This window comes from Nymphaea colorata, chromosome 1, assembly GCF_008831285.2.
Source record: "Nymphaea colorata isolate Beijing-Zhang1983 chromosome 1, ASM883128v2, whole genome shotgun sequence".
Lineage (NCBI taxonomy): Eukaryota > Viridiplantae > Streptophyta > Magnoliopsida > Nymphaeales > Nymphaeaceae > Nymphaea > Nymphaea colorata.
The window spans coordinates 38721263-38747327 of record NC_045138.2 but is presented as its reverse complement, the minus strand read 5'-3'; the positions used below and the strand labels follow the sequence as shown (position 1 = coordinate 38747327).

The 26065-nt window shown below is 38.5% G+C and overlaps 2 protein-coding genes across 4 annotated transcripts; both read left to right on the top strand.

Annotated features, from left to right (window-relative positions):
* Positions 1-7017: 7017 nt before the first annotated feature.
* LOC116263877 (uncharacterized) lies at positions 7018-14681 on the top strand. 3 transcript variants are annotated; one of them, XM_031643692.2, is made up of 10 exons: positions 7018-7234; positions 7318-7389; positions 7473-7588; positions 8682-8955; positions 9288-9438; positions 10225-10447; positions 12384-12475; positions 12613-12748; positions 13611-13942; positions 14071-14681. In XM_031643692.2, the coding sequence occupies exons 1-10, from the start codon at positions 7181-7183 to the stop codon at positions 14319-14321; spliced, it is 1701 nt and encodes a 566-aa protein (XP_031499552.1). In that variant the 5' UTR covers positions 7018-7180; the 3' UTR covers positions 14322-14681. The 3 variants fall into 3 exon arrangements, with proteins under 3 accessions (XP_031499552.1, XP_031499556.1, XP_031499563.1); XM_031643703.2 differs by having other exon boundaries at positions 7022-7234; positions 7353-7389; XM_031643696.2 differs by lacking the exon at positions 7318-7389.
* Positions 14682-19726: 5045 nt separating this feature from the next.
* On the top strand, positions 19727-24164 carry LOC116263321 (protein KINESIN LIGHT CHAIN-RELATED 1-like). The gene is made up of 2 exons (XM_031643013.2): positions 19727-21479; positions 23717-24164. Exons 1-2 carry the CDS (start codon positions 19867-19869, stop codon positions 23949-23951), a joined length of 1848 nt encoding a protein of 615 aa, XP_031498873.1. The 5' UTR covers positions 19727-19866; the 3' UTR covers positions 23952-24164.
* Positions 24165-26065: the final 1901 nt, after the last annotated feature.

The window sequence follows — 26065 nt, the reverse complement described above, 5'->3', positions numbered from 1 at the left end:
ATAGTGCGGGGGCTGAGGGAAGCGGAGGCTGGTATAGAATGATATCCACAGAGGTAAAATTTGGTTGGCTTTGGCTTTTTCTCTTTCTTTCTCCTCCTCCCTTTTTAAATTTCTTTTGTCTTTTGGCATCGATCTGCGCGTATGGATATGTGTGTTTGTGTGAAACGGGTGCAGGAATCAGGTGAGGATAGAGGTGAATTAAATGGGATGCGGATAGACTGTGGCACTGTTTTCAAGAGGGTGCAAACACCCGCCATCCTACGCTACCCCTTAATTAGCCTCTGTTCTACACTCTTCCGTTATTTCCTATGACCAATTTAAAGCTTCCTTCTGGATTCATGCAAACAAGAGAGAGAGAGTCTGACCATCTCTCAAGAGCATGGCACCCAGTTTGAAAACTTGTCTCGTCAATGACAAGGCATTCATATAGGGACGTCACCATGTCTGTCTTCTTATATCTGATGCTCTCTTTTAAAGTGGAGAAATAATCTCTACTTTCCATGACCAATATTTCTTTGCTAAAACCAGAAGTCTGTGATGTGATGGAGTATCCTTCCTTGGAATTGTATATGTCACAGCGACATTCTATCCACACACACAAACATGTTTTGAAGTTTGTCTTTGAGAGAGAGAGAGAGAGCGATGGGTGTAGCTTGGACGGACATGGTCATGTTTCCTTTACTGGTTTAGAATGGCAACTTAAGAAAGACGTTACGTGTGCTGCTGTGGATGAAAGTTGTTCAATTAATGGCAATGAGTCTCGTGACTAATGGCCACACCAGAGAGGAGAGAAGTTTGCTTTTGCTATGTATGTATCTCGGTGATCAGTTCATTCACGGTTCTTCCTAAGTTCGAAGCAGATAGGATGCCAGGTGCTACGCAGAGACAAGTTCTGCCATTTTTGAGCCTGAAAAGAAGTTGTTCTCTTTCTAAAAATTATAGCGTGGAGTTTACAGAAAAGGAGCATTGGACTCTCTATTTTCTTGGGTATAATGATGTTCGAATGGTCATATAATGAAGCGCCCATAATGTAACTTAGCTCTATCTCTTCTAGGCGCACCATTCATTGGAAAAACATGCACAGACTTTTGATCACGACAAGCACACGTTTTAGTTTTTTTCCGCAAATTAAATCTGATCTCTCACCAACTTCCCCCTTCAACCGACCTTTCCTATCTCTTTCCACCTAAAGTCCATTATGTCATGGTAAACTCCAGTTTAGCTGTTTGATCTACTCACGGCAATTCCCTCCTCTCTCTCTCTAATCTGTCACTTTAGGGACATCTTGTCGCTTCAAAGTTATCTGATACTCGCTTTCAAACTCGTTTTTTCTCTCTCACCTACTCTCTCTCTCTAGCACAACCGGTCAAGTGGTGGCGTATTGTAGCTATGTCCTCAGTTCGAATCGTGGAAGATGCTATCTTAATGGTATTGATGAATGTTGATCTTGGGATTAATGGTACCACTGGGACGGCCAAGCAAACGGATTTTTGTTCTTTACTATTCTTTCATTTTTGTTTTCATGACCATCTTTTCCATTCTTATAAAATTGGTAAATTTTATCTAGGGAAAAGGACTTGACAATCTAGTCATATTTGGGCACCTTTACTTATTTTTCATTAGACCCACTTCTTCGATTTTAGTTTTAAATGATCATATACTTGTTTGTGTATCAAATCTATAAATATGTATTCTTTAGGGTTAAAAAAGCTTTAGACTATCCAATTGTCATATTGCACCACTCGCACTTAAAGTTTAATCTGTGATGAAAATCATTGTATACTTGTTTGTTCATCAAATCTTATAAATATGGTATTTAATTTAAGCAAGCTTTAGACTATCTAGTTCTGGTATAACTGTGGGCATCTGTACGTACAGAAAAGTATTCAATAACTTACAACGTGCCAAATCTAGCTAAGATTTGAAATTTCATATATATACATATATATATTTCAATGACATGATTAATTAAGACATGGTATTTATCTAACAATTAGTCTTGCTGAGTTCATAGGTCATGCCTCTCGGCCAAGTTGTAATTTTAGTTTCTTTCGCTAGACGTCGATGTTACACTATTAAAAGTACAAAAATCAATTAAAAAATCATAAAATCCGCTATCTACCCAGACTGAATTTTATTAGCCGAAAAAGCTGCGACTATTAATTTTATAATCTCTGGCAGAATTGATTTAACACTTGTTTTTCTATGACCGTCTTGAACTATATATATGAATTTAGACATTTTACACCTAGCAGCATGCTTGAACTTGTGAAAAATAGTACTTCCTAAGGCAAGTGAACAATGAGAAAAAGTAAACATACATATAAGAATTGAAATCAGTCAGCGGAAAGATGTCGACGGATCATTAAATATTAAAAACTGTCACCAAAAGCACCAAGCTGTAAGAGCATTAGCAACTGTTATTATATAATGACAGTGTATTTTTAATAGTAGTTTATGGTAAGTGATGGATGCATTATTAAGACATCTAGTCATATCTGACAGCTGACTTATTTTAGCCATTTAACCAGGGTCGGTCGTTTATCTGAAGTAGATGAATGGTTGAGAAAAAAATAACAAAAATGTTTATCACATTTTTTTCTCTTTGTTTTTCTCTAAGATGGCTAAGAGGGGCGACTAAAATTAAATCCCGAGGTTATGAGCGAGGCCATCAGTGACCAGTCCATAGTGGGGTAGCTCTGGATGCATGTGAAAGAGAGAAAGAGAGAGAGAGGCTGTAAGATGCTGTGGAAATGTGACATTAATCAAGGTAAATTTAAAAAAGAAAAAAATATTTCTGGTCAGATTCAGAATACCAATCAAATTTAAGCTGACTTTCTGTTTCTATAGATGTCTTAATCAGGCTACATAATATCTGCCTTTAATGGACTTCCTCTTCCAACATTGAAGCTGGTTAAGGCGAATCTCATTAGTCCGATATGATGACGAATGTATCGAATTCTAACTCAATTCATTTACATTCAACCTGAATTGAATTCATTTGCACCCTCAATGCCTACCATACTGTAGTACGTAGATGTGTAATGAACATACAAATTAACAACCTGAGTAAACTTATCTATGTTTTAAACAATATTGAAGATTTGAATGCGTTCTTAAGCATTGTCAACTCTTGCGATGCGTTTCTGAAAGTTCCTGAAGAATAATTAAAAGCAGAGAAAGAAGCAACTAAACAGATTCACGAGTCTACTTTGTTCAAATTTCTGCTCTTATTTGTGCAATATCGTCTTATTGATCAACCATCTAACCGGTTGATTCATCAATGCCAGAAGGCTTGACTGCTAACCTGTAAAGCATCATAGTAGAATTTGATCAATTCATCGTCCATGTATAAAAGAATATAAATAAAGTGAATCAGGTCAGCCTCAAAGAGCATAGTGGGGGCGGGTCATGCATAACACTTAACCATGAATATCAGTTCTCGTTTGTCGAGTTTTAATCAAGTCGAGTTAGAGCTCAACATGTAACTACCTAGTAGAGCTCGAGTTGTTTCTGTCGAGTTATTCTCGAGCTAGAGGTTTCATTAGTCGAGTTGAGTTCGAGCTGATTGAACTCGGGCTCAACTTGGCTCGTGTTCACCCCTAATGGCCTGTTTAAACTTTAAGTTAATAACTTCTTAGCGAAAGAGAGATTATTAAGGTCATTAAATGAGGCTCCATAGTTGCTGGTTTTTGACCCGAAATTTATCGTGTTGAAGAAAAAAATGGACCTGTTAATAGTAATCACCACTTTATTAGCCATTCTTCTTTCGGCCTTTTCTTTTTCCAACTTTCTACTTAGTCTCTCTCTTTTGAACGTCCGGGCACGCATCTATCCTTCCATCACCATCGTCGAAGTTAATTTGCACTTTAAAAAAAATAAAACGTACTGAAAATGACGATGGATTTTCCATATAAATAATTAAGTATTTTTTTCCCCTCATAAAACTAGATATATGGGATCTGATTTTCTTGTCCGTATTGGAGTTGAGAGATGAAAAGTAGTCATTTCTAGATGCACATATAGAAAAAGGTTTCACAAGCCAAAGTAAATAGCCACACCTACCTCCCAAAAAATAAGAAAATACAAAAAGAAGTTAGTCATAGAAAGCGTCGCTTTTGTCTTCTCACTGAAATGCAAAAGTAAATATTTTAAAAACTGATTAAAAAATCAGGTTATCAAAAAATAAAAAGCCTGATTTTCACACATATATATATATATATATTGTGAAGCTAATTCGTACAAGCAGGTAACATGAAAACCTAATTTTCACACACACATATACACACACATATATATATATATATAGTGAAGCTAATTCGTACAAGCACGTAACATGTGACTTCATGAATCATAACTAGTGCATTGGCTTTGGTTGGTAGGGGAAGAGCAGTGGCGGAGCCAAAAATTTTTTGTTATGGGGCACTGTTATAAAAATTCTCATTTACAAGAAATATAAATAAGTAAATAATTGTAAGAAATCTATGTAAAAATAAATAAAAATTTTGTTGTTGGTGTGCAATTCCATAATTTATACATTGGAATACATTATACATGTAACATACGTTAAAAAACTATAAAACCCATTATATAGAACAGATCATTTTCTCGCATTTGTAGATGCAGCCTGCGAGTGATGCAAGATCACATGGCACTTGAGTGAGGTGAGGTTTGAAATTTGCACGTCGATTGGTTTCAATCGTGATTCTCTGTTGATGAGTTTAAATATTCATCCTAGAATGACTATTTGGTTTTAAGTCTACGGATTGATGTAGAATCATTTGTTTACTTGCTCGATGTATTTATTTGTCCACCTTCACATATCACACAAGAGTTCTTCCTGAATAGTGGAAAAATCAAATGATCGTACGGTTATGACACTTGAGAATAGCTAGAAGTGACCAAAATATATGAAGATAATAAATGAAATATTACGTTAAAGCTGTTCAAGTGAATTAATGTTTGTCACTGTAGCACAATATTTACGCAGTTCTTTCGTGGGTTCTTGTTTTCTTCTTTTAATGACAAGATTCTTCCAAAGATTTGGTCGCCTAATGAGGTGAACCCCAGTGTGCATCAATTTATAACACATTGTAATTAATTTTGTGGATAGATTCAAATATAGCAGGGGTGTGCAAAGAACACGTCGGCTTGCGTGGGCAACTGCCCACATAGACCCACATAAATTGTTTATTTGTATATATGAATATTTCGTACTATTTACTTATTTACATATTGGTTGTTCTTTAAACATTTTAATTTAAATTGTCAATCCCGTAATCTCTAGCTCAGCCACTCAATAGTTTTATAAAATCCAAATCACATATTAGACTTCAGTTGTTTTTCTCTAAAAAATACAATTCACTACTCTCTCTCGCGTCAACAAGTTTAGATTAGTATTATTTTATATATTAAATCAAATTTTGATGTTTTTTAAACATACCACATAAATTCTTGAGATCGGGTCGAAATCTAGTTGAACAGACCTAACAGTGCCAGCATTCACTATATATATATATACTCTCTCCATATATTTTATATATATATATATATATGGAGAGAGAGAGAGAGAGAGAGAGAGAGAGAGAGGGGGGGGGGAGGGGTCGTTTTCCAAAGAAAGTAGGGCCGATATGAATGTTTTCTTTCTTATGTAATAAAGAATGAGAGGGGATGATCTTCGTGAATATAAAGATCTTATCCTCTAAAACCGCGTGCCTTCTCTTTTGACCTAAGCTAGAAGCCAAAAGAATAAGAAAAACACACCTCTCTTCCTTTTAAACTTCTCTTTTCTTTGCTTTCCTTTTATTCTGCCGTCTACATGTTGGTGGTCTAAATTTGGATCTAATTGAGCTTTGCTTAATTCACCTTAACTAAATTAACATTCAGGCTTAACACAGGTCTGCGTGTTAGGGACTGTAAATGACCAAGATAGTTAGAATGATAAAACAAAGGATTCTCCCTATAAAATAAAAGTATAAACCTAAAATATTAGCGTAGACAAGTAGTTAATGATATGCTTTGCTTTATTCTTTATCCTCTCCTTGTTGTTGTTGTTGTTATTGTACGTATTAGGTTATGCATTCCATCTTTTGTATCCGAATCGTGAGTACTTTCAGTTGGACACATAAAAGTTTTTCAAAATGTTCTTGCGTTCACATTGCCTCATGAGTTCTTCATAAATCAGGTTGTATCATTCCCTGCACCATATTTCTTTTTTGTTTTTAACATTCTTTCCATGCGGAGCTTGAATCTGATTAGTAAATAGATTTGGATTGCTTTACTAAATTTTGCTGAACGTTTTCGAACTAGAATTGGCAATTAGATTCTGTCATTTGGTTTACGTCCCTGGTCATATACCAAACGCAGGGAGCCCTCATGATCCTAGTCTAGTAACATTCAATCCACTTTCAAGTAAGAAAAGTTGATGCATGCATCGTCACCTACTGACAATTTTTCATGCAATGATGAAGTTTGCAGGTGGGATTTAGTTATGGCCAAGCCTTATATGTTTGACATAATTTTCTCGATTACTAAACCAACAATCATCGGTGGAAACAATTAAAATGCTTGAGAAAATGTATTCTTAGTAAAAGAATTTTTAAATGAAAAGCTTTCCACGGTTTACTTTTTAAATATTTACTTAGACATAAGATAAGATAAAAAGGTTTTTAAGGTTATGTTTGATAGTTTAAGATGAGATCCGAAGCTACCAGAGATCTTGGGAATTTTGAAATCGTTGATTCATTGTCCGACCTCCCTCCATCGACTATAGATCCACGTCTTTTTTAGTATAATGCGGATATGAAATCTGCAGTTGTGAAATTCACAATTTGTTAGTTGCTTCAATTGCGAGTTTCAGCTAATGAAGATTTGAGCCGAACGATCTAAAGCTATCGAAGATAGCCTTGAGCACATTCGAGTTTAACTGGTGTCTTTAGGTTATTTTATGAATAAAAATATTATCTGTAGTTTTCCGTAGGTTTCGATTGCTATTGACATACTTGAAAATGGGACAATTATTTGTCATCTTTCCAAGAAAACAAAAGGAAAATACTTGGAAAACGAAGAAAGAGAACGACGATTTTCCGACCGTAGTCTTGATTATTCAGGAGGGAGCCCGCCCTTTTGAAGATGGTCGCAGACTAAAACGAGGACAAGCGAAGGGGATGTGGTGGATGCAATGGCTGCTCTCGCTTCTGTGATTGGCGTCGTTCATCCTTCCATGGTTTCTTCTGTGAGTCACTTTGCTTCTAAGGTTATCTTTGAAATTATCTTCTTTGGCCATTACCATTCTTCTCTAAGAATTTCGTTCGGAAGGTCTGTGATGAAATTGGTGTTCATGGAGGGCCTAGGAACGGTGGCTCTGGAGCTTTTCCTGTCACTTCCAAGGTAACCATTTGCTCGGAATCGTCCATTTCTTCTTTCTGACTTTGCTTCCCGTTTTTTTTTTACGTTGGTCTGGGTGAATTCAGTCTGCGACGAGAAGGAAGATGATCGTTGGGTCGCTCAGGGGAGTTCTGACCAATCATCCAACGCGCCCTTTATCGAAATTGTCTCCAGAAGAATCCCGAGGGGAAGGAGGAAATTGGTACCCGTTGTTTCTCTCTCTCTCTATTTCCTTTCCCTTTCGAATAGAGAAATCATCGTCCAGTTGTTCTTCTTCCTCAGTCCTTGTCCTATTAATTCTTAAGATGCGTTGTTTGTCTCCTCTTTCCTTTGGTTCTTTTGTTTTGGCGATTTTTCGCACCCAAACCGATGCGTATCGGTTAAGTGAAACAGACAATTAGCCTGGCCACCCTATCAAATAAGAAAAGGAAAACTCTAGCTCCGACACTTCTCGGACTCAAGTTGCTGCCTGTGTGTGGTACACATTATTCTGTGGGTTAAAAAACGATGAGCAAGAGGAATGACGTAACATCCTGATTGGTTTTGTAGGCTGTTGCCCTAAAATTAACTATCTGAAACAAGATTGTATTGTAGGCTATGCAGTAAGTTAATGACGTAACATCCTGATTGGTTTTGCAAGAGGAATGCTTGATGAGCGTGTATGTTCACGTTAATGGCCAAGAAGAAAGTAAAATTACTGTTCACTAGAAGAACGGAAAGTAGTACAAGAATTAGTGGAACAGCTAGCGGAGAATCACAAGAAAGTAATTCGACCTTTTATTAATGTATGTTCAGTTGTGACAACAATTTAACGTCACTGGCATTTAGTGCATGAACAGATATACGGAAATGAAGGTAAGATGAAATAGCTCACTACAAGAATACTTGCTCTCGAATTCAATTCACATATATAAGAATAGCTAAAATATAAGAAATACATGCGTTCTTCAAATTCAGTTTTGCTGTTCCAATAGCAGCCAAAACTGAACCTTACTGTTATTTTTCCAGCTATAATACTTTAAAATGCACTTTTTTGGAGGTGAAAGTTTTTCTTTTTTCTTTTTTGTCATATGGGTCAGCTTATTCTTAATTTCTTTCAAGCATATAATTTGGCAGAAGGTTGTCTTGTCTTTCAGTTCATACTTCATACTATACACGGTTTAGCTAAAGCATGTCTGGTTACTTGTGAGTGCCTACATTTCTTGCCACTGGTCCAGCACCTAGTTGGAGCTACTGCAGTAACAACTAACAAGAACCAAAAGTTGATGAACTACTGTTGTGATTGCTCTTTACAGGTACGCACCGCGTCTTGATCATGAGCATAGTCACATAGATGACAATCATGAGTTGGAGGATCAGTTGGATGCATTCTTCAAAGAAGTCAAAACGCAGTTTGAATTGGGTAATGAAGATGTGGCAGTAATGCTGCTTGAAGCAAACCATGAAAGAGTAAAAGAAGATTTAGATTCAGGGGTTCGAGGTATCGAACAAGCAGCTATTCTTGATGTTATAGCTTTGGCCTACATGGGTATTGGGCATTTCAGTACTTCAATGCATGTACTGGAGCAGGTGGTCCATTTATTACTTTTCTGTCCATTAAATATTGTGTTTGAATGCATTGACTGCTTTATATTCTAGTTGTATGTTCCAAGTCAAATGCTTCAAATGCAAGATGTGTATAACCCTTTTACTTGCTATGATATATTATTGAGGCAAACATACTGGATAGATTTTGAATTATGTCAGTTTATATATATTTACACTTCGCAGCGCTACTAGATGGAACTGTTTCTGGTTTTCAATATGTCTTTTGTAAATAAGTTTCATTGTTTTATGCCCAAATGCAATCAGCATATTCAGCTCAAGATGTTCTTGATTGTTCTACATTCTCATATTTACAGTTACATGAAATGGTGGACTCCTTAGAAATTGAGAAACAGCCTTTGGATTCGATACTGATACACATGGGTGGCATGTATGCAAAGATGGGTATGCCAGAAATGGCATTACCACTCTATCAGAGAGCCCTGAAAATAGAAGAGTGTCTTTTTGGTATGTAAATCTCCTCTTTTCTGATATCTGTCCTCTCATTTTGTTGGCTGTTTAACTTAAAACAAGTCATCAGATTTTCCCATGAACTGTTTGGTGGTAGCAGAGTTCAAAGAGAAGGTTACTGTTCAGCTACTCGTGTTCTGGCTTGAAACTTTCAAAATCTCTAGTTTTTGTGTTGGACCATTTTTATTATTTTTGGAAGGTTTTTACTTAGAAGTTAGAACATACAACTGCTCTTTATATTTTGATGAACTTGCTTCAAAAAACCAGCTAAGGTGAGGTGGTGACTGAAGATCACTTTGCTTAACTTAATCTAGGGCTGACGAATGGGCCAAATGAACCAAATACACCTTCAGTGGACTCAGTTGTCACAACTGGCCCACCTCTTGTTCATTTCTCCTGTGGTGCATGTGTCACCCAGAAAGTTCTGACTTTTAAAAGTGAGAATGTGGTATCTGTATTCTGTAAACTAGATCTCTTCCTTGCGTGCCTCTTGTTCTAACAAGTTGTAATGGTATGTCCTTTTGCGACATTCATGTAAAATATAGGGCCCAAATGTGACATCCGAGCTGAACATGCTTCATTCATTCTTGATTAGTTTGAAGCTTTGTGCTTAATGGAATGCTTATTGCTTTGGTCACCAACTGTAATTAAACCTGGATGAATTGCCAGGGACCAAATTGGGTCAGCGACAGGCTGCTTGGCTTGCTTATTGGCCTAGAGTGATCTCATTATATTTCCTTTTGCTTCTGTAATCACTTTTAACCGCAACTTTCTCATTTGTAGGAAAACAAAGTCTATTTCTTGTCTCACCACTTCTGGGAATTGCAAGGGCCTTTGCTTCCAGCGGAAGGGCTAAGGAAGGGATCAAAACCTTTCATGAAGTGATACATTTATATGAAAGAAGTAAAGGTGGTGATGATGAAGACCTTGTCTTCCCTTTGTCCAGTCTTGGTAATCTTTTAGTTAGTGAAGGCAAGATTGAGGAAGCAGAGAACTGTTTTAGCAGGTTAATGACACTTTTATATGTGATTACAATGTGTATATGTGCATCTACATCTGCATGTGTATGTATGCATGTGTCTGTTTGGTATTTGCTTTATTTGTTCTCTGGTCCATGACTTGCACGTGGCTATCTTCAAGATGGCCAAGTACATTAACCTTTTGTCCATTTTATTTTTTCTTCATATAAACAATAGTACATAGTGTTTCCAAATTTATGGTATTGAAGACTTTGCATTCTTTTATTTCCGCTGCTTCATTTAGCAGTTACAGGTGCAGATATGTTCTATGATGTGGACCAAGCATGCAAAGTCTATTACTTAGAATATGTCTTTGCACATTTTAGCATGAGAAATAACTGACATCTAGAATGGGAAAAAGATGTGAACATGTAAACATTAAACACAATCAGACCTCTCCAGGTATAGGGATTCATCTGAAAAATGTTATCGAGGAGTTATACTTATCATACATATTATCACAAGTGATGGGACCTAATGATAAAAAAGTGTGTACTACTTCTCGGCCATAAAACCGCTGAGCGCTTGGTGGGCCTCACAGTACTTGGTGAGACCCCACCTGCATTACTGTGCTCGTACTGGAGGGGAAGGTACCATTTGATGTACGACTTAGTGTAACTTCCCCCATATGAATCTATTCCTGCCATTTATCATTTGAATGATGTAATTGAACTATACTTTATGACAGGTGCAATGACCAAACACTACTGCATCTCAACCTCATTTTAATCTGAGATTATTCTCCACTTGTGATTGATTCTCGTTGTCCTATTGAGTCAAGGTGCAATAAACCTTGTGACTTGCAATGCATGCCAGTTGGATGATGGCACTACTTATTGAGACTTAAGACAGCATGTATGCAATATGATAGCTCTGTCTGCACTAATTTTTTCATCACATGAGTCTTGTGTCTCAACCTGAATGCAATATGTAGTGTCGGAACTGGTCCAATAAACCAAGTTGTTTATCATCTTCTCACCAGCATTTGGTGTTCTATAGAATTCTGATGCAAAGTGTCACTGTACAGCCAGTCGTTCCAGTGATTGCCTCAAAATTCTTTGTCACTGGACAGGTTGGATACTGGTTCAATTTATTTAGGTTTAATTCCTGAAATTTGAGTGAAAACCTGTGGGATTCTTAAAGCATATATTTGAGAAACAATGTTCCTGCAGAAATGCGCCGTTACTGGTTGAACTTTTATTAGATCTAAGTCCGCAATTGGAATGACAACCTGGACGATTCTTAAAGCATATAGTGGAGAACTGCACATTGTGGTGGATTGTCCAATGTTAGAATCCTACATGAAATGACTTGCACATGCCCATAAGTTTAAGCTGAGCATGTTGAAACAAAGGACCACTATATTAGAGGGACAACTCTATCAGAAATGTTGGGCATCGGGTATTTCAGTGTTTCATATTTATGGACTACTTTCTTTTTAACTTGATGGAAACACATGTCGAGTTGAAAGAGGAAGGCATGCTTTGAAAAGATTCAAACTTATAAAGGGTATTTAAGAAATAACAAATTGTGCATATTCCTAGCATCACTTGAATACTTTTCCAGCTCCATTACATGAGTTTTACAAGCTCTTGCGTATTGTGGCAGTGAAAATGTCATCAACATGGCATGATTTTTGTGTTCAACTTGACCTGTAATGCACAATATCTTGAGATGATGTTGGGCCCTATGGTTTGTAACTTTGTAACCCATGGTAATGCTTTTAATTGCCTCATCAATTTGTTCTTCTGAAATAGGTTTCAGTTTAAGATAAAATCGGATATGTTTTTTAGTTGTATTCTGTCAGAGTAGACCATTCCTTTTTCATTAGCTACTGCTGTTCTGCTTTCTGCCTTATTGTGTTCATATTTATGTTTTGGCTTTTCATTTTTTTCAAGATAATAAGTTTTTTCTTTTCTGTAGAATAATAAGCATTTACAGAAAGTTGTATGGAGAAAATGATGGAAGAACTGGAATGGCTCTGTGTTCTTTAGCTCATGCAATGTGTGGCAAAGGTTATTTTTTAGAGTTTTTTGCATACAATTATATAATTAGTTTATTTCCCTTATCCCATTCACACAAAATAAAAGTTTGATTTGTTTTCTGTCTCTTCCCTTTTATGGTGATGTTCAACACAATGTTTCCTTTTCAGGAGATGTAAAAGAAGCAATTCGTCTATACAAGAAGGGCCTTCGGATTATAAAAGAAACTGAATTTTTGTCTGTAGACGACAGTGTGCTTGAGCAAATGATGATTGACCTAGCTGAGTTGCTTCATGTTGCTGGAAGGTAAAAGCCAGTTTCTATCATATTCATCCTTCTGAGTGAGGAGATTGCAAGAACTGGCTCTTGATATATGTTGATATATGGAGGAATGTATATCTTAATGTGCATTTTTACTAGCTTATTCTTGTTTGTTTTTCTGGTAAGAGCACAATGGAACTACTATAAACACTGCTTTTTGCATGGGGGTTATCAATTGCTGAGCGTATCTGACTCATGAAGCCCATAACAAACACAGGAAAGTTATGTCCAGAAAATATTACCCCAACCCAAGCATTAATTACTGTAGATGGAAATATTGTTTAGTTTACAAAAGCACATGAGAAATGGCGAAAGTGTAAAATATGGATAACAGGTTGCTACCTTTTTCAGCACAAAAAATGTGTGTTGCTCGTGAGTAACACAATTGTTGGAACATAGGTTCCAGGAGACACACTTTCTAGATAGTGCTCTTCTAAAGTTGTGGATGGAAGATCATTTTTTGCTCTTTTGGGTGGAGTTAACCTCTAAGACATATCTCTCAATCTGGGCTTTGGACAGTTCAGCAAAATTTGTGAGCCCCAACTATTTGGAATAACTACATAGGTTTAATTTGAGTGGCTGGCAGTTTAGGAAAAAGGAGTATAGCACAATGCTTTCAATCTAAGGTTATACTATTTACCGAAGTTTCTGAAGTCTCTTTTTTAATAGATAATACCTGAAATACCGTGACTCTAGTATTTCCTTATAAGTCCATCTGTATGGATCACTTTATGTGCGCTTTGACTTGTGGTCACATGTGAGCGAGGGACGCAGGAGCAGGAGTGCGAGTTTAGTGTTCATTTATGAAAACCATATTCCTCCTATATGGTTTCCTTTTATTTTTCAGTGAACAAGAGGGTCGGGCAATTTTGGAGGAGTGCTTGCTAGCAACAGAGAAGATTAAAGGTCATGGCCATCCCAATTCTGTAATGCACCTTCTGAATCTTGCTGCCTCTTATTCACGCTCCAAGAATTTTGTGGAGGCCGAGAGACTACTCAGAAGCAGCATCAGGATATTGGTGGATGCTGTCGGTGTAGCCCATCCATCAGTAGCTGTTCCCATGTTGGACCTCTCTGTTGCATTGTACCACTTGCACAAGAACGAGGAAGCAGAAACTGTTGCTTTGCAGGCTCTAAGTATTCGAGAAGAGGCATATGGACGTCAATCCCTTCTAGTTGGTAGATCTTCTGATATTATCCTTTTTTCTTTTTTAACTGTTTTTATATGCTGTTCTCTATATGCCATTTTATGCCAAATAGTACTTGATAGTCTATTTGTCTGTAAATGCTTTTGTTTCTTTGTTCAGGGGAGGTACTTGATTGTTTGGCCAGTATCTGGAGTAGATTAGGCAAAGATGACGAGGTGGGTTCCACGTTGTGGCGGGTGTTGGATATCCAAGAGAAGGAATTTGGCACCGAGAGTGAAGAGGTGATGAATACACTAAAGAAACTTGTTTTCTATCTTGGAAAAGTAGGGAAGAAGGATGAAAGACTGCCTCTTCAGCAGAGACTGATGAAACTGAGACGCAAGTACAAAGACTTGATCATCCCTACCTGAAGCACTCATTGAATAATTCCATTGCAAATTCAAGAACGGTCTACCAGCCATGGATGTTTGAAGGAAGCAAACGATTTCGATTGCTGTGGATTTAAGAAAGGTGAACAGACTGCCACAGAACAATGATGAGCTCGTGTAGGACAAACCAGCTTTATTTTGCTGCTTGGATATTCTTAACAACAAGCAAAAACGCTTCTGTGATAAGTGTCTTTTCTTTCATTTTTTTTTTTTTTTTTGGAATCTTCTACAAGCAATTTAACATGAAGTTGTTAATGGTACCAGCAACCTGGTGGAATTTTGACAGACGAACTATGTAACGAAACATCTGAAAATTTTGTATTTACTCACTATACTTGTTAACCTGTTTGTTCAGATTCACGTAATTTCATGACACCTGCAAAATTATGCTGTTTATGCATTTTTCTTTTTCACCAACTTCAGCATTGATTGCAACTTCTACGTGGATGGACACAAATTCTGGTCTAACTTAGAAGAACAGCAAGAAACAGATCGGAAAGATCTTAAAATTCAGATGCCTGTGCGACCAACGGGCAGCAAAAATGCTTAAACAGATTGTCCTTAAAAAGGTCGTGGCAATAATTCTTCAAATTAAGGAATCTGGGCACTATCGGTTCTCTGCTCATGAAAATCCGTGGTTCTGTAACCGTCAGAATTCACGACGTCGAGGTCCTTAATCTGTCTCTCGTCGATTTCTAGTCTTAAGTTTTCTCGGACGTTGCGAAGTCAAACCCGTGGGAGATGTTTAACCTCTGAAGCTCGAAACCATTTATTTTGTGAAATAAGTTTGAAGAGGAAACGAAATATATTCGTAAGCAGCTACAGTACACAACACATTAATGTATAGATCAATAGACAATTTTCTCATCCGGTAGTGTATATAGTTTAAAATATTACAGAAAGAAGAATTTTTTTTAGGTTCAGGAATGATAATATGATGTCTAAGGACTGTAGACAATTTTTTAAAAATTTTGGTTTCCTCTCCTATTATGTTTAGTTTATTTGACGTGTCCATAAAGCACTAAATAAAGCATCTCTTTTGTCTTTTGTTTTTTGATAGTTATGATAATGGCTCTGAGAACATTAAATAACTGGAGTAAATAAAATATAGGCACTGTATAGCTTGGTAATCAACCTAATTAAGGATTAACAAGGTACCAACGTAAAATTACTCTTTTAAATTAATGTCTAGTAGTTATCCATATTTAACTCAACCTGCAACACATTGTAAATCATCAATCAAATTGATCGAAGGGTTAATCATCAATACACATGGTTCTTATATTACTCAATTCATAAATTATATTTTTTCTTTATAATATATATAGCCTTTCCAATGATGAAGTAACCTACCAAAAAGATATATACAAAAAAAAGAGGCCATGCTTTTCCAATGATGAAATGACCTCCCCAAAACTTGTCAACAATGTCTCCCTGGTTACCACCTATAGTCCTACAGATTTGGCTTTTGGTTCTTGGGCCAATGGCTATCTAGGGACAGGTAGGGGCCTCTGAGAAGGGATCCCATCTGAAACTGTAGGTCTAGTTAAAAAGGCTGGGGAGGGCCGAGCAGTGAGGCCATGCCTGCTTCCAAGGAAAGGGAGATAAAAGAGACACTTGAGTGGGTGGGGAAGCACTTTGAGCTGTTTGTGGAAGTGAGGCTTGATAAGCTTCTTAAACAAGAAAAAAAAAAGACACTTTCTTCTTTTCCTTTCTTTTCTTTTCCTGTTGTTGCTTTCTTTTTCCACGAGACGAAAGCGTTCGGCTACGGTTGCCCTATCCTCGTTGGACACATGTTTAGCCTATTGGCGGTTTCTTTTTATTTTTCTCTATTCATTTTTCTTGTCACGCGAGAAAGCGCGAAAAATTTCCCGGCCGGCAGCCTTACCCTCAGGGCTTCTACATGCTTTGGCTTGTGCAGAGAGTGATGCTCCAAAGTCATGGATGAGTTAGATCTGGTGTGAGATCTCTGCCATTCTTTTACTTTTTCCTGATCTGACTGCCCACCAACTTAACTGTTCTACATTTGACTCGCTTGCAATCCAAAATGCCACACAAAAGGAAAGGGAATTGGATTCTCCTTAGAAGATCCTTTAAAAGAAATCTTTAACTTCTTGGGTCAAACAACCAATACTTCAACTACCAACATCTTTTTTTTTATTAAATTCAGTATCAGCATATATAAACCTCTCTCTCTCTCTATCTCTCAAAAACATGTCATATATAACTAATGCTTTCATTTATATATAATTGGATATTTGATCTTCTTTTTCTCATTATATTTGTAGAGTCCCTTATGAAAATATGTACAGATGCAATTAATGTAGTGGTAGCAATATAACATATGGGGCTATAGTCTGTGGGCTGATCAGAAAAGTACAAATAGAGAATCAGTGTTGGTGGTGTTACGAGGGCCCTCTGTGCAGAGACTGCCTCAAAGAGATGCAAAGATGAAAAGTAAAAAAGAACCAGCAAGAGACCAAAACAAGATCTGTCGGACAAAATGGGCACTTTTGGCTGCATGCCCTGCGACAGCTTTCTTACTCCTCCAGTAAATTCGAAGCATTGGCTTCATGTTACCCGGCTTTGTTCTTGATCTTTTTCAGAAGAACAATTTTTATCAAAGATTGATTCGTGTATTAGAGCTACTCTAACTAGAATCATGTTCATTGAAAGTGAAGCTCAAGTTATTTCGGAACGAACATAGTTGCAGGAAAAAGTCGATGCTGCCAATAGTTGCTGGATGGTTAAAATTTAGAAAATCATCACTGTAATACTACGATCAGCTACTATCACACCATAAACCATTGCTGATGTTAATGTAGTGATTATTTTTTAACGACCAATCTTTAAATTTTAGTCATCCAGCATCCATCAGAATTAAATCATCGATAGATATATGTGTAAGAATTGACAGATGACTAAATATTTAAAAACCTCTGCTAAAACTGTCATCCCAAAAATACAAGTAACAGTTTATAGTATAGCAATGGTTTATGCATTTTTCATTATAGTTTATCATATTTACGGTGGTTCATTCTAATACCCAGCATTCAGCAACATTCCCAATCGGCTGATTTTAAATTTTTAATGAGAAAAAAGAGAAGGGTTCTAACTCCTGAAATAGCGGCGTTAGTTTTGGGGATCATGTGGGGTGACTATTGTCTTTAAAATAAGAACCAGACCTCTCTCTTGGATTCCTTCCTACCAGACCCCTCTTTTTGGATTCCCCCCCTACCCACCTCTCTCTCTCTCTTAATCTTAGATATCGCTCGATTATCATTGGCTCTCCCTTCCCTTCTCCACTTCAAATAAATAAATCACACTAAGTACCATACTAGATAACAATAACAATAACAATAATAATAATCTTTCTCTCTCTATCTTTCTTTGATGACTGGTACAGGTGCACAACTCACCATCACCTACCTGTAAAAAGAAAAGGAAAAGAAATCCAGTTAAGCAATTTCCTGGTAACTACGCCAACCCCAAAGGGAAAACTATCATTCTAAAGTTATAAAGATAAGAGAGACATATATAGAGAGAGAATGATCCTTTAGACATCTGCAACTGTCTGTTTGATTCCTTACGTGAATGGGGGTAGGCTTTTCTTACCTCATCCTGTTGAAAACTGGATTTTTTTTTTTTTTGTTTGGACAAAGGTGCTTTTCCACACAAAACTGGATATGTTTCATCCAATTTTGTTTACATTTCTTGTTCCAAACCATCAAAATCCTAATATATGATGTAAAAAGATGTAGCGTAGCTGGTCGGATTGACGGACCCATGAAAGTTTAACCATCAATTATGGTGGATGCAGGGGGGGCCTGCCCGGGCCATGGCCCGAGTGAGCCCAGGAAAAAAAAAAATTATATTGAAAAAATCAAATTTTTTTAGTTTGGCCCGACCGATCGCTCCTCTTAACCCGACCCTGGCCCGACCTGCAAATAGTCTTGGCCCAACCCTAAAAAAAATCCTGGCTCCGCCCCTGGGTAGATGTATGACAATTAGTTAAGATGTACAATGTAAAAAGAACTTCCAACTTTTTTTAGATCTCTCTCATGAGAATGTATTTGGGCTTGGTTTCACGGATTTAAAAATTCTGAAATTCAACCGATCCGCATCGTCTCTTTGCTTTTCCCATAAGTTTTCTGTTGCTGTTCCTAATCTTTCAAACCATTTCGTTAAAATTTTTATCGTTATAGTCTTATGAATCAACTGCTTCAAACAAGGGATAACGGACAGAACGGCTCTTGGGCAGCTGAATTCATAACCGAACTAAGTCCGGATCTGTACACTAAAAACGGACAAATCCTAATCGGAATTGAATCTGGTACACTAAAATCGACAAATTCACTTAAACCACTGCCTCCGTGGGCAACAGCGCAACATAGAGAAAGCCGTTAGTTGGAGCATCTTGTTCCAATAATAAATTTTGGATCCCCAAAAATTGAACATTTTCAGTTGGGGAGTTGCCTCTTACTCCTATTTTCGAGAAAGACCACGTATTTTGCACTTTATTTGCATACACGGCCCCTAACCTATGAAATTTAACTTCTTCTATATTGTTCTTCCAATTGAAAACCCCAATGCTCATTTTTATGAAATAAAAATTGCCCTCTTCAATTCGATTCAAGGGCAGAAACATGTGGGGGTCTTTATGGGGCATGTGTTCTATGGAGCTCACTTAAAACCTTAATTTGATAGTATGATTTGAGTGGATCTGTGTGTGTTAACTATTATAGCTCTACTTCTGGTTCAATCTAAGCAATAAGTTAATTTCAGTTGAGATAAAATAAAATTGGTAACTCATTTCAACCTGTATTAGAAACAAATGATACTGATTATGCCCTCCCCAAGAAAAAAGGCTTTGATTGGAAACTTTTGAGCAACCCCAATTTGTAGAAGCAACTGCAACAAGAATGTCAATAGATCGGATTTAGATGAAATAAACCAAATTGCTTCAAAAAATCAGATATAGAAAAGATTTGACTCAATTGAGAACTTGAACCAGGGATAAGATTTAGGCTCATATAAATAATAATTCAAATTTAAAGTCAAATAAATGTTTCATACATTCTGAGCATGTGACCCATGAGACAAGCTGCAGCTCAGTCGGTATTGAATGAGGCAGGCTAGGAAAAGGTGTGCTTTGTTGAGTTCATCGAGTTCGCCACAGTTGGGCAGTTCGGTTTTGGTTTACCACACTCATTTAGCTCACTTGACAGTAAAAAGATATTTAGATCATCAATTTTGGCTGAAGGAAAAGGTAAGGCCTTAAAAGGCTTTTCAAAAAGTAAAGGTCTTCTTTTTGCATATCTGGTAAAGAAGGTGCGCCTGCAATGAACACTCTCTAAGCTCTGAGGGTTGGGGGATTTTTGTCCCCAGTGGATCAGTCTGGGCTGGTGAGCGCTCTCTCTCTCTCTCTCTCTGTTCCTCTCTCTGTCTCTATCTCACAGTTGAACTGTGCTGTAGGAGCGTTGGTGGGGGAAGGAGAAGTAAAACGGAAAAGGGCAAAACGGAAGCGATGCCGGGCCTTGTCCTCCCTGAAGATCCACCGGCAGCGGCGCCGCCGCCACCCGCTCCGTCCTCGACTCACGGTGATGGCGACGGAGAACTAGAAGGGGCGAAGCAGGACAGGAAGCAACAGCAGGTGAGGCCCTCTACTCCTAAGAGGTCTCCAATTCCCAGGCGATCCCTTTCTCCTTCCTCGGCTACGCCTAGAAGGAAGTCGTCCCCTCGTGACTCCGGCGGCCGGAAGACGTCCCCCTCGCCGGAACCGACGTCCGCCGTGAACGATGTGGCTTTGGACAACCCCGATCTGGGGCCTTTCCTCCTGAAGCTCGCCAGAGACCTAGCCGCGGACAACCCCCGGAAGGCGCTGGACTACGCCGTGCGGGCGGCCAAATCCTTCGAGCTGACCTCCTCCGGCTCGGACGTTCCAAACCTTGACCTCGTTATGTGTTTGCACGTAGCCGCAGCCATAAATTCCGTCCTCGGCCGCTATGATGACGCGGTCGAGGCACTCGAGCGCTCGGTTCAGATCCCGGTGCCAGATCTCGGCCCGAAGAACGCTCTTGCTGCCTTCTCCGGGTATATGCAGCTAGGCGACACATTGGCGATGCTCGGGCGGACTGATCGCTCGCTTGATTCCTACGTCCATGCCCTCCGCATTCAGAAGCAGGCACTCGGTGAGACCGATCCTAGAGTCGCCGAGACCTGCCGGTATATCGCCGAGGCGTACGTTCAGGCTATGAGGTTTCCGGAGGCTGAAGAACTATGCCGGCAGGCCTTGGCCGTCCACCGCGAGCGGGACGCCGGGTCCTTGGAGGAGGCGGCTGACCGCCGCCTGATGGCGCTGATCTGCGACGCTCGTGGTGACTACGAGTCCGCACTCGAGAATCTGGTGCTCGCCGGCATGGCGTTTTCTTCGGAAGGCGGCCGCGAGTCTGACATCGCCGGAATCGATCGATCCATTGGCGACACCTACTTCTCTCTCGGCCGCTACGACGAGGCGGTGTTCGCGTACCAGAAAGCGCTCACGGTTTTCAAGTCGTCAGTCGGGGACAACCACCCGGCGGTCGCGGCAATCTACGTCCGCCTTGCCCACCTCTATCACCGGACGGGCAAGCTGAGGGAGTCCAAATCTTACTGTGAGAGTGCTCTGAGGATCTACACGTCGAAGCAAGTGCAGTTCGAGGACTGTGAGGAGCTCGCGAGCGGGCTCGCAGAGGTGTCCGCTGTCTACGAGGCGATGAGCGAGCATGAAGAAGCGTTGAAGGTGTTGCAAAAGGCAGCAAAGTTGCTGGACGGAGGTCCAGGGCAGCGAAGCACCGTCGCTGGGTTGGAGGCTCAGATGGGTGTGATGAATTATATCCTTGGAAGGTCCGGAGAGGCGTACGAGTGCTTCAAGGGGGCCGTGGAGAAGCTGAGAGAAGGTGGGGGAGAGCAGAGGTCTGTATTGTTTGGGATGGTGCTGAACCAGATGGGTCTGGTCTGCATACAGCTGTTCGCAATCGAGGAGGCGGCAAAGTTGTTTGAAGAAGCAAAGGGCATCCTGGAGAAGGAATGCGGGCCATGTCATCCTGATACACTTGGCGTGTGTAGTAATCTTGCTGCTGCTTATGATGCAATGGGAAGGTAGTGAGCGTGTTACAGTATTTTCAGCGTTATTTTGTTTACGTTCGATTGCCATCCTGGGTTTCCTTTTTTCCGTTTTCCTTTTTCCTTTTCCCCATATATATGCTCAGTTGGGGGATAACCCCATGTGGATTTGAATGTAACTCCTGGCTACCTTCGCACTGTTCTATTTCAACCCTGATCATAACTTGGATGCTTGTGTGTGTGTGTGTGTGTGTGTGCGTTCCTTCCTACGCATATGTTTACGTGCTCCTGTTTCGTACTTTGTATTGAAATGCCATTATGCTGCTAGCTAGCAATCTTTTCTGAGAAGCTCTTTGCTTTGTTAAGGGTTTTATTTGCAGAATAATGAACCATGAAAACCAAGTTTTGCCTTCTGCAAGAAATATTGCTACTCTGACAAGATTGCGCCTTACTTTTGAGGAGTCGTCATCCTCTCTCTTTTTTCTGCATCAGCGCAATTGATCGTTCCTTGTACATGGCTTCACATTGACAGTACTTGCGCTGGTTCTTGTTACTTAATAAACTCAGGATTGAAACGGAGATACTTATATCGCCATTCTATCTGCTAAAGTTCACTTCCTTATGAGTTCCATGACGATTTTAACAATGATGGGCTACATGTGTCCAAGTTATGTTCACAGTTGGGACATGGACTTGAATCCATATGAATCTGGTGAATCATACTTTCTGTTTTCTGTCTGTATGGGCCTTTATTTGCAACGTGTAAATGTGTTCCTACTATGTCTCAAGTCAACAGGGCATAACGTCACAGTTATAAATGAACAAATTAGAATGTTCTACGTGTATTACTACAATATTATCCCATCATTATGGAGGGGTTTGTTCATTATTTTATGCTGCAGCTGATACGCCAGCATCTACCTGCGCTTGGTGCTTCACTGTTATCAATCTCCTCTTCAGTATTTTCCATGTTTTGTTTCATTTTAGGAAATTTGGGAATTGAGATGCAGATTTTAGGTACTGAGCTAGTTTGAGCCCGAGTTTATTCCTTCCTGATCTCAAACACCTTATGTATATACTGAAATGCTATCTGATAGCTCCATGTTTCCATGAATATCATTGAGTAGTTGGATGATGGTACATAAATACGAATATATTATAATTCTTCTTTATCTTTGATTGAAAGATGAAATTGTTCTTGTTTCCTTCTTAGTGTCCTTTGAATTGTTTGGGTGGTTTCCTTTTGCATATTTTAATAAGTATATTATCTTGTACATTGATCTTCATTTTTTCACTTTCATTCGCAATTGCTGTGAGTTCCTAGGTTTTCCTGGTAGAAATGTATATACTCATAGGAAATTGATGTGCTGCCATAGAAAATGTTTCCTGGGTAATAATTTCTAAGACTAGCTAATGACAATTGAAAGCCAATGTATATGTGTTGCGTACCTAGTTAAGTTTTTTATTTGGGAAATCTTAACTTTCACTTCTTTTGATTTCCTTTGGTGACTGTCAAAAGGATTTCAGGTACTTGGCATGTTCAAAATAGTGTTTCTAAACAGTTTTAAAAGGAAAAGGCAATACAATCCATTAAACGGATATTAGTGGTGGTTAGTTTTTTTCTAGGACTAGAATGGACACTTTTTGGGATATTATTTGTGATGACATTAATGGAGAATGTTTTCTATATATTTGTTTGAGCTTCTGTTGCTGCCAGCATGATTTCACGTCAAATGATACCTAATTCTTAGGCACTGTTTTTAACCACATAACCTTGAAGTGACTGGCTTGTGAAAGGTTTTCTTCATGGTGCGTTGATGATACCATCACTGACTTTTGTATCTCCTGCAAAATGCAGGAAATTTTCTTATGTTGACATTTAATTAGTAATTACACAATATTTTGTTGACAATGCATTCTGCATTTATGTTCATGGTACAGTGTTCTGTACTCGTAATTGTACTTTCTGCTAATATGGATGAGTGGTGCATTTGGATTAGTTTGTGAATAAGTTTCCAAGTGCATACACATCCTACCAAGTAGTAGTTACTTGCATATTGGATAATGAAATTTCGGTGGACTACCGCTGCCCTATTTACTGTTGTGTTGAGTTTGTCAGTGAATGTCTTGACTCTTTGTATAACCTGTTCCCTTCAAAATGGTGATGATGGGCGAAAACTAAGAGTGGTTTATTCTGAGTATTTTCTGTTGATAACTGCAAGCTCGGGAGGGATACTGAGAGTACAATTGATCTTTTTATGTTCGATTGTCAGGGTTGAAGATGCCATTGAGATTCTGGAGTTCGTCCTTGGGGTGAGGGAAGAGAAATTGGGAACTGCTGACCCTGATGTCGATGATGAGAAGAGAAGATTAACTGAGCTGTTGAAAGAAGCAGGAAAGGCGAGGAACAGAAAGGCAAAATCCCTTGAGAATCTCATTGATTCTAAATCACAAAGGTCGAAGAAAGAAGGAACCAAGAGGTGGCCAAGCTTTGGCTTCAGAAGTTGATAATTTTGCATCCTAGGTGTTTGTGTAACATAAAATATGTAAAGGTCGAATGGAAAATTCAGTTTGTTTTATCTCTTCACGAATTCCTTGCTTCTGTTTACCAATTTTATTTCTGGTGTAACTTTTGATTTGTTGTCTGATATTTGAGGTTCCTTTTCCCCATGTCCAAATTTTTTCTCTTGTTAATAAAAAGAGTTTGTCTTCCCTTGCTAACATTTCTTTGTCACCACATCCATTTCCAGGACTGCACGATGCAGGGGACTGATTCACGATCTTGTTCTTGTAAACATAGCAAGAAATGCATGTTAAAATTGCTTTTGGGAGTGGCAAAAAACTGCTACAATTGCATTCGGCTGGGTTTCATGTGATTCTGAACTTAATCAGAACGAAACCCGAGGGCAAGGACTGATGAAAGGTATACATTTGGTTCTTAATCTTACTTCAATGATATACATCTGAAAACAATGAATTCCATACAGATAATCAGTTAAAAAACACATGATCCATTTATGATTCTGCCTGCACATTCACGTTGTAATAAATACTGCTGGCGACAGAAAACGCGGCCAACACATTCATCGTCGACCTCTGGCGTATCTTGTCCTTTATTATTCGGTTGTTTTGCAGTCTACGCTTTATGGAGCATCAGGACCGGCAATAATGCAGAAATAATTCTAAAGTTGGAGGTTTGGCTCGGCTCTTCAGCCATTCTCTCTGTGATAAAACTTGGACATTAGAACTCCTTAAACATCAAGAACCAATCTATGCTTAGGATATGGCTGATTGGAGACTGATCTCAATTTGTTGGACCTAGGAGATAATTGAGGATCTGAAATCCAAGGTAAACAAACACAGACCGTTTAATCTTTTGGGTTAACAACTGAAAAAAACATTATTATCTTCAGTTTATAACAATGAGTGGAAAATCATATAAAAACAATTGATGAGGAAAAAATCAAGCACCCATTCTTATTGTTCGACCAATTCAAGCCAATCTTTGCAACTACTGATGTGAACTGATGAACTTGAGTTGCATGTTTTATTGAGATTGATAGAATGAAGACAAGATATGAAATTCTTCCATCGGTAAATAAAGCTGCTATATTTTATTAGAAAATGTGTATAAATTTTGAACAGGACAAAACTGATGAGCGGGTCCAGTCAAGCAGAGGATCAACAATTCTTCGGAAAAAGAATTCAAAAAATAAGTCCGTTGGCTTGTGCGACCGTGGGGCCCACTAGTTGTCGGTGGAATGTGAAAATAGTTGTTCTCACCGGCGGTGGGTTTAAACTTGGGCAGACGGAACGTGAACCGGTCTAGTTCATCCCATCACCGATCCGAATCCAAATCCAAAACACTTGAGGGAGTGCAGGCGGGCAATGCAGTTTCTCACGGGAATCAGATTTCGAGATCTGAATTAAGTACGGACCTAATTCAAGTCCAGATCCAGTTATGGGCAAAAGTTCGATCCGTAACTTTTTGTTTGGAGGAGCCGAGCCAGAAATTTTGTATTAGAGGATCGAATTATAATTTTAAAATTTTAACAAAAGAACCAAAATACAATTTTTCAAATTTTTTTTTTAATTTACATGTAAAATTCTTTTGTTTTAAATTTTGAGAGAGAGATGGCGCAAAACCCGCCACCCTTGGCCATGTAGGCATTGGCAAGCTATAAGATCCGTCTCATATTCGTCTGGTTTACAAATTCAAATTGTAATTCATTTTTATTTATTTTACTTTTAATTGTATAGTTTTGGATAACCCAAGTTCCTATATGCAGTTGATTCATTTCAAGACACTCACGAAAGCCAAATGGCACTTTATATGTCACAATATAAGGAACCCAGTATTTGATACGAAATGTGTGCACCCTTTGGTTTACATATATGTACACTAATATATTTAACTTTATCTCAACCTGTCATAATTAAAGAAAAAATTTCATGTCTTGAGCTTATTTTCCTAGTGTGATTGGTTGTACATACATGTGCATTAATATATTTAAGTTTATCTTAACCTGTCTTATGTAAAGAAAAAAATTTCATGTCTTTAGGCTTCTTTTCCGAGTGTGATGTGTTGTACATACATGTACACTAACATATCTAAGTTTATC

Coding starts and splice junctions, on each gene's coding strand:
- LOC116263877 (XM_031643692.2), top strand. CDS start 7,181: ATGGCTGCTCTCGCTTCTGTGATTGGCGTCGTTCATCCTTCCATGGTT. Junction 10,448..12,383: donor GCAGAGAACTGTTTTAGCAG/GTTAATGACACT, acceptor TCTTTTCTGTAG/AATAATAAGCATTTACAGAA. Junction 13,943..14,070: donor ACGTCAATCCCTTCTAGTTG/GTAGATCTTCTG, acceptor TTCTTTGTTCAG/GGGAGGTACTTGATTGTTTG.
- LOC116263321 (XM_031643013.2), top strand. CDS start 19,867: ATGCCGGGCCTTGTCCTCCCTGAAGATCCACCGGCAGCGGCGCCGCCG. Junction 21,480..23,716: donor GCTTATGATGCAATGGGAAG/GTAGTGAGCGTG, acceptor TTCGATTGTCAG/GGTTGAAGATGCCATTGAGA.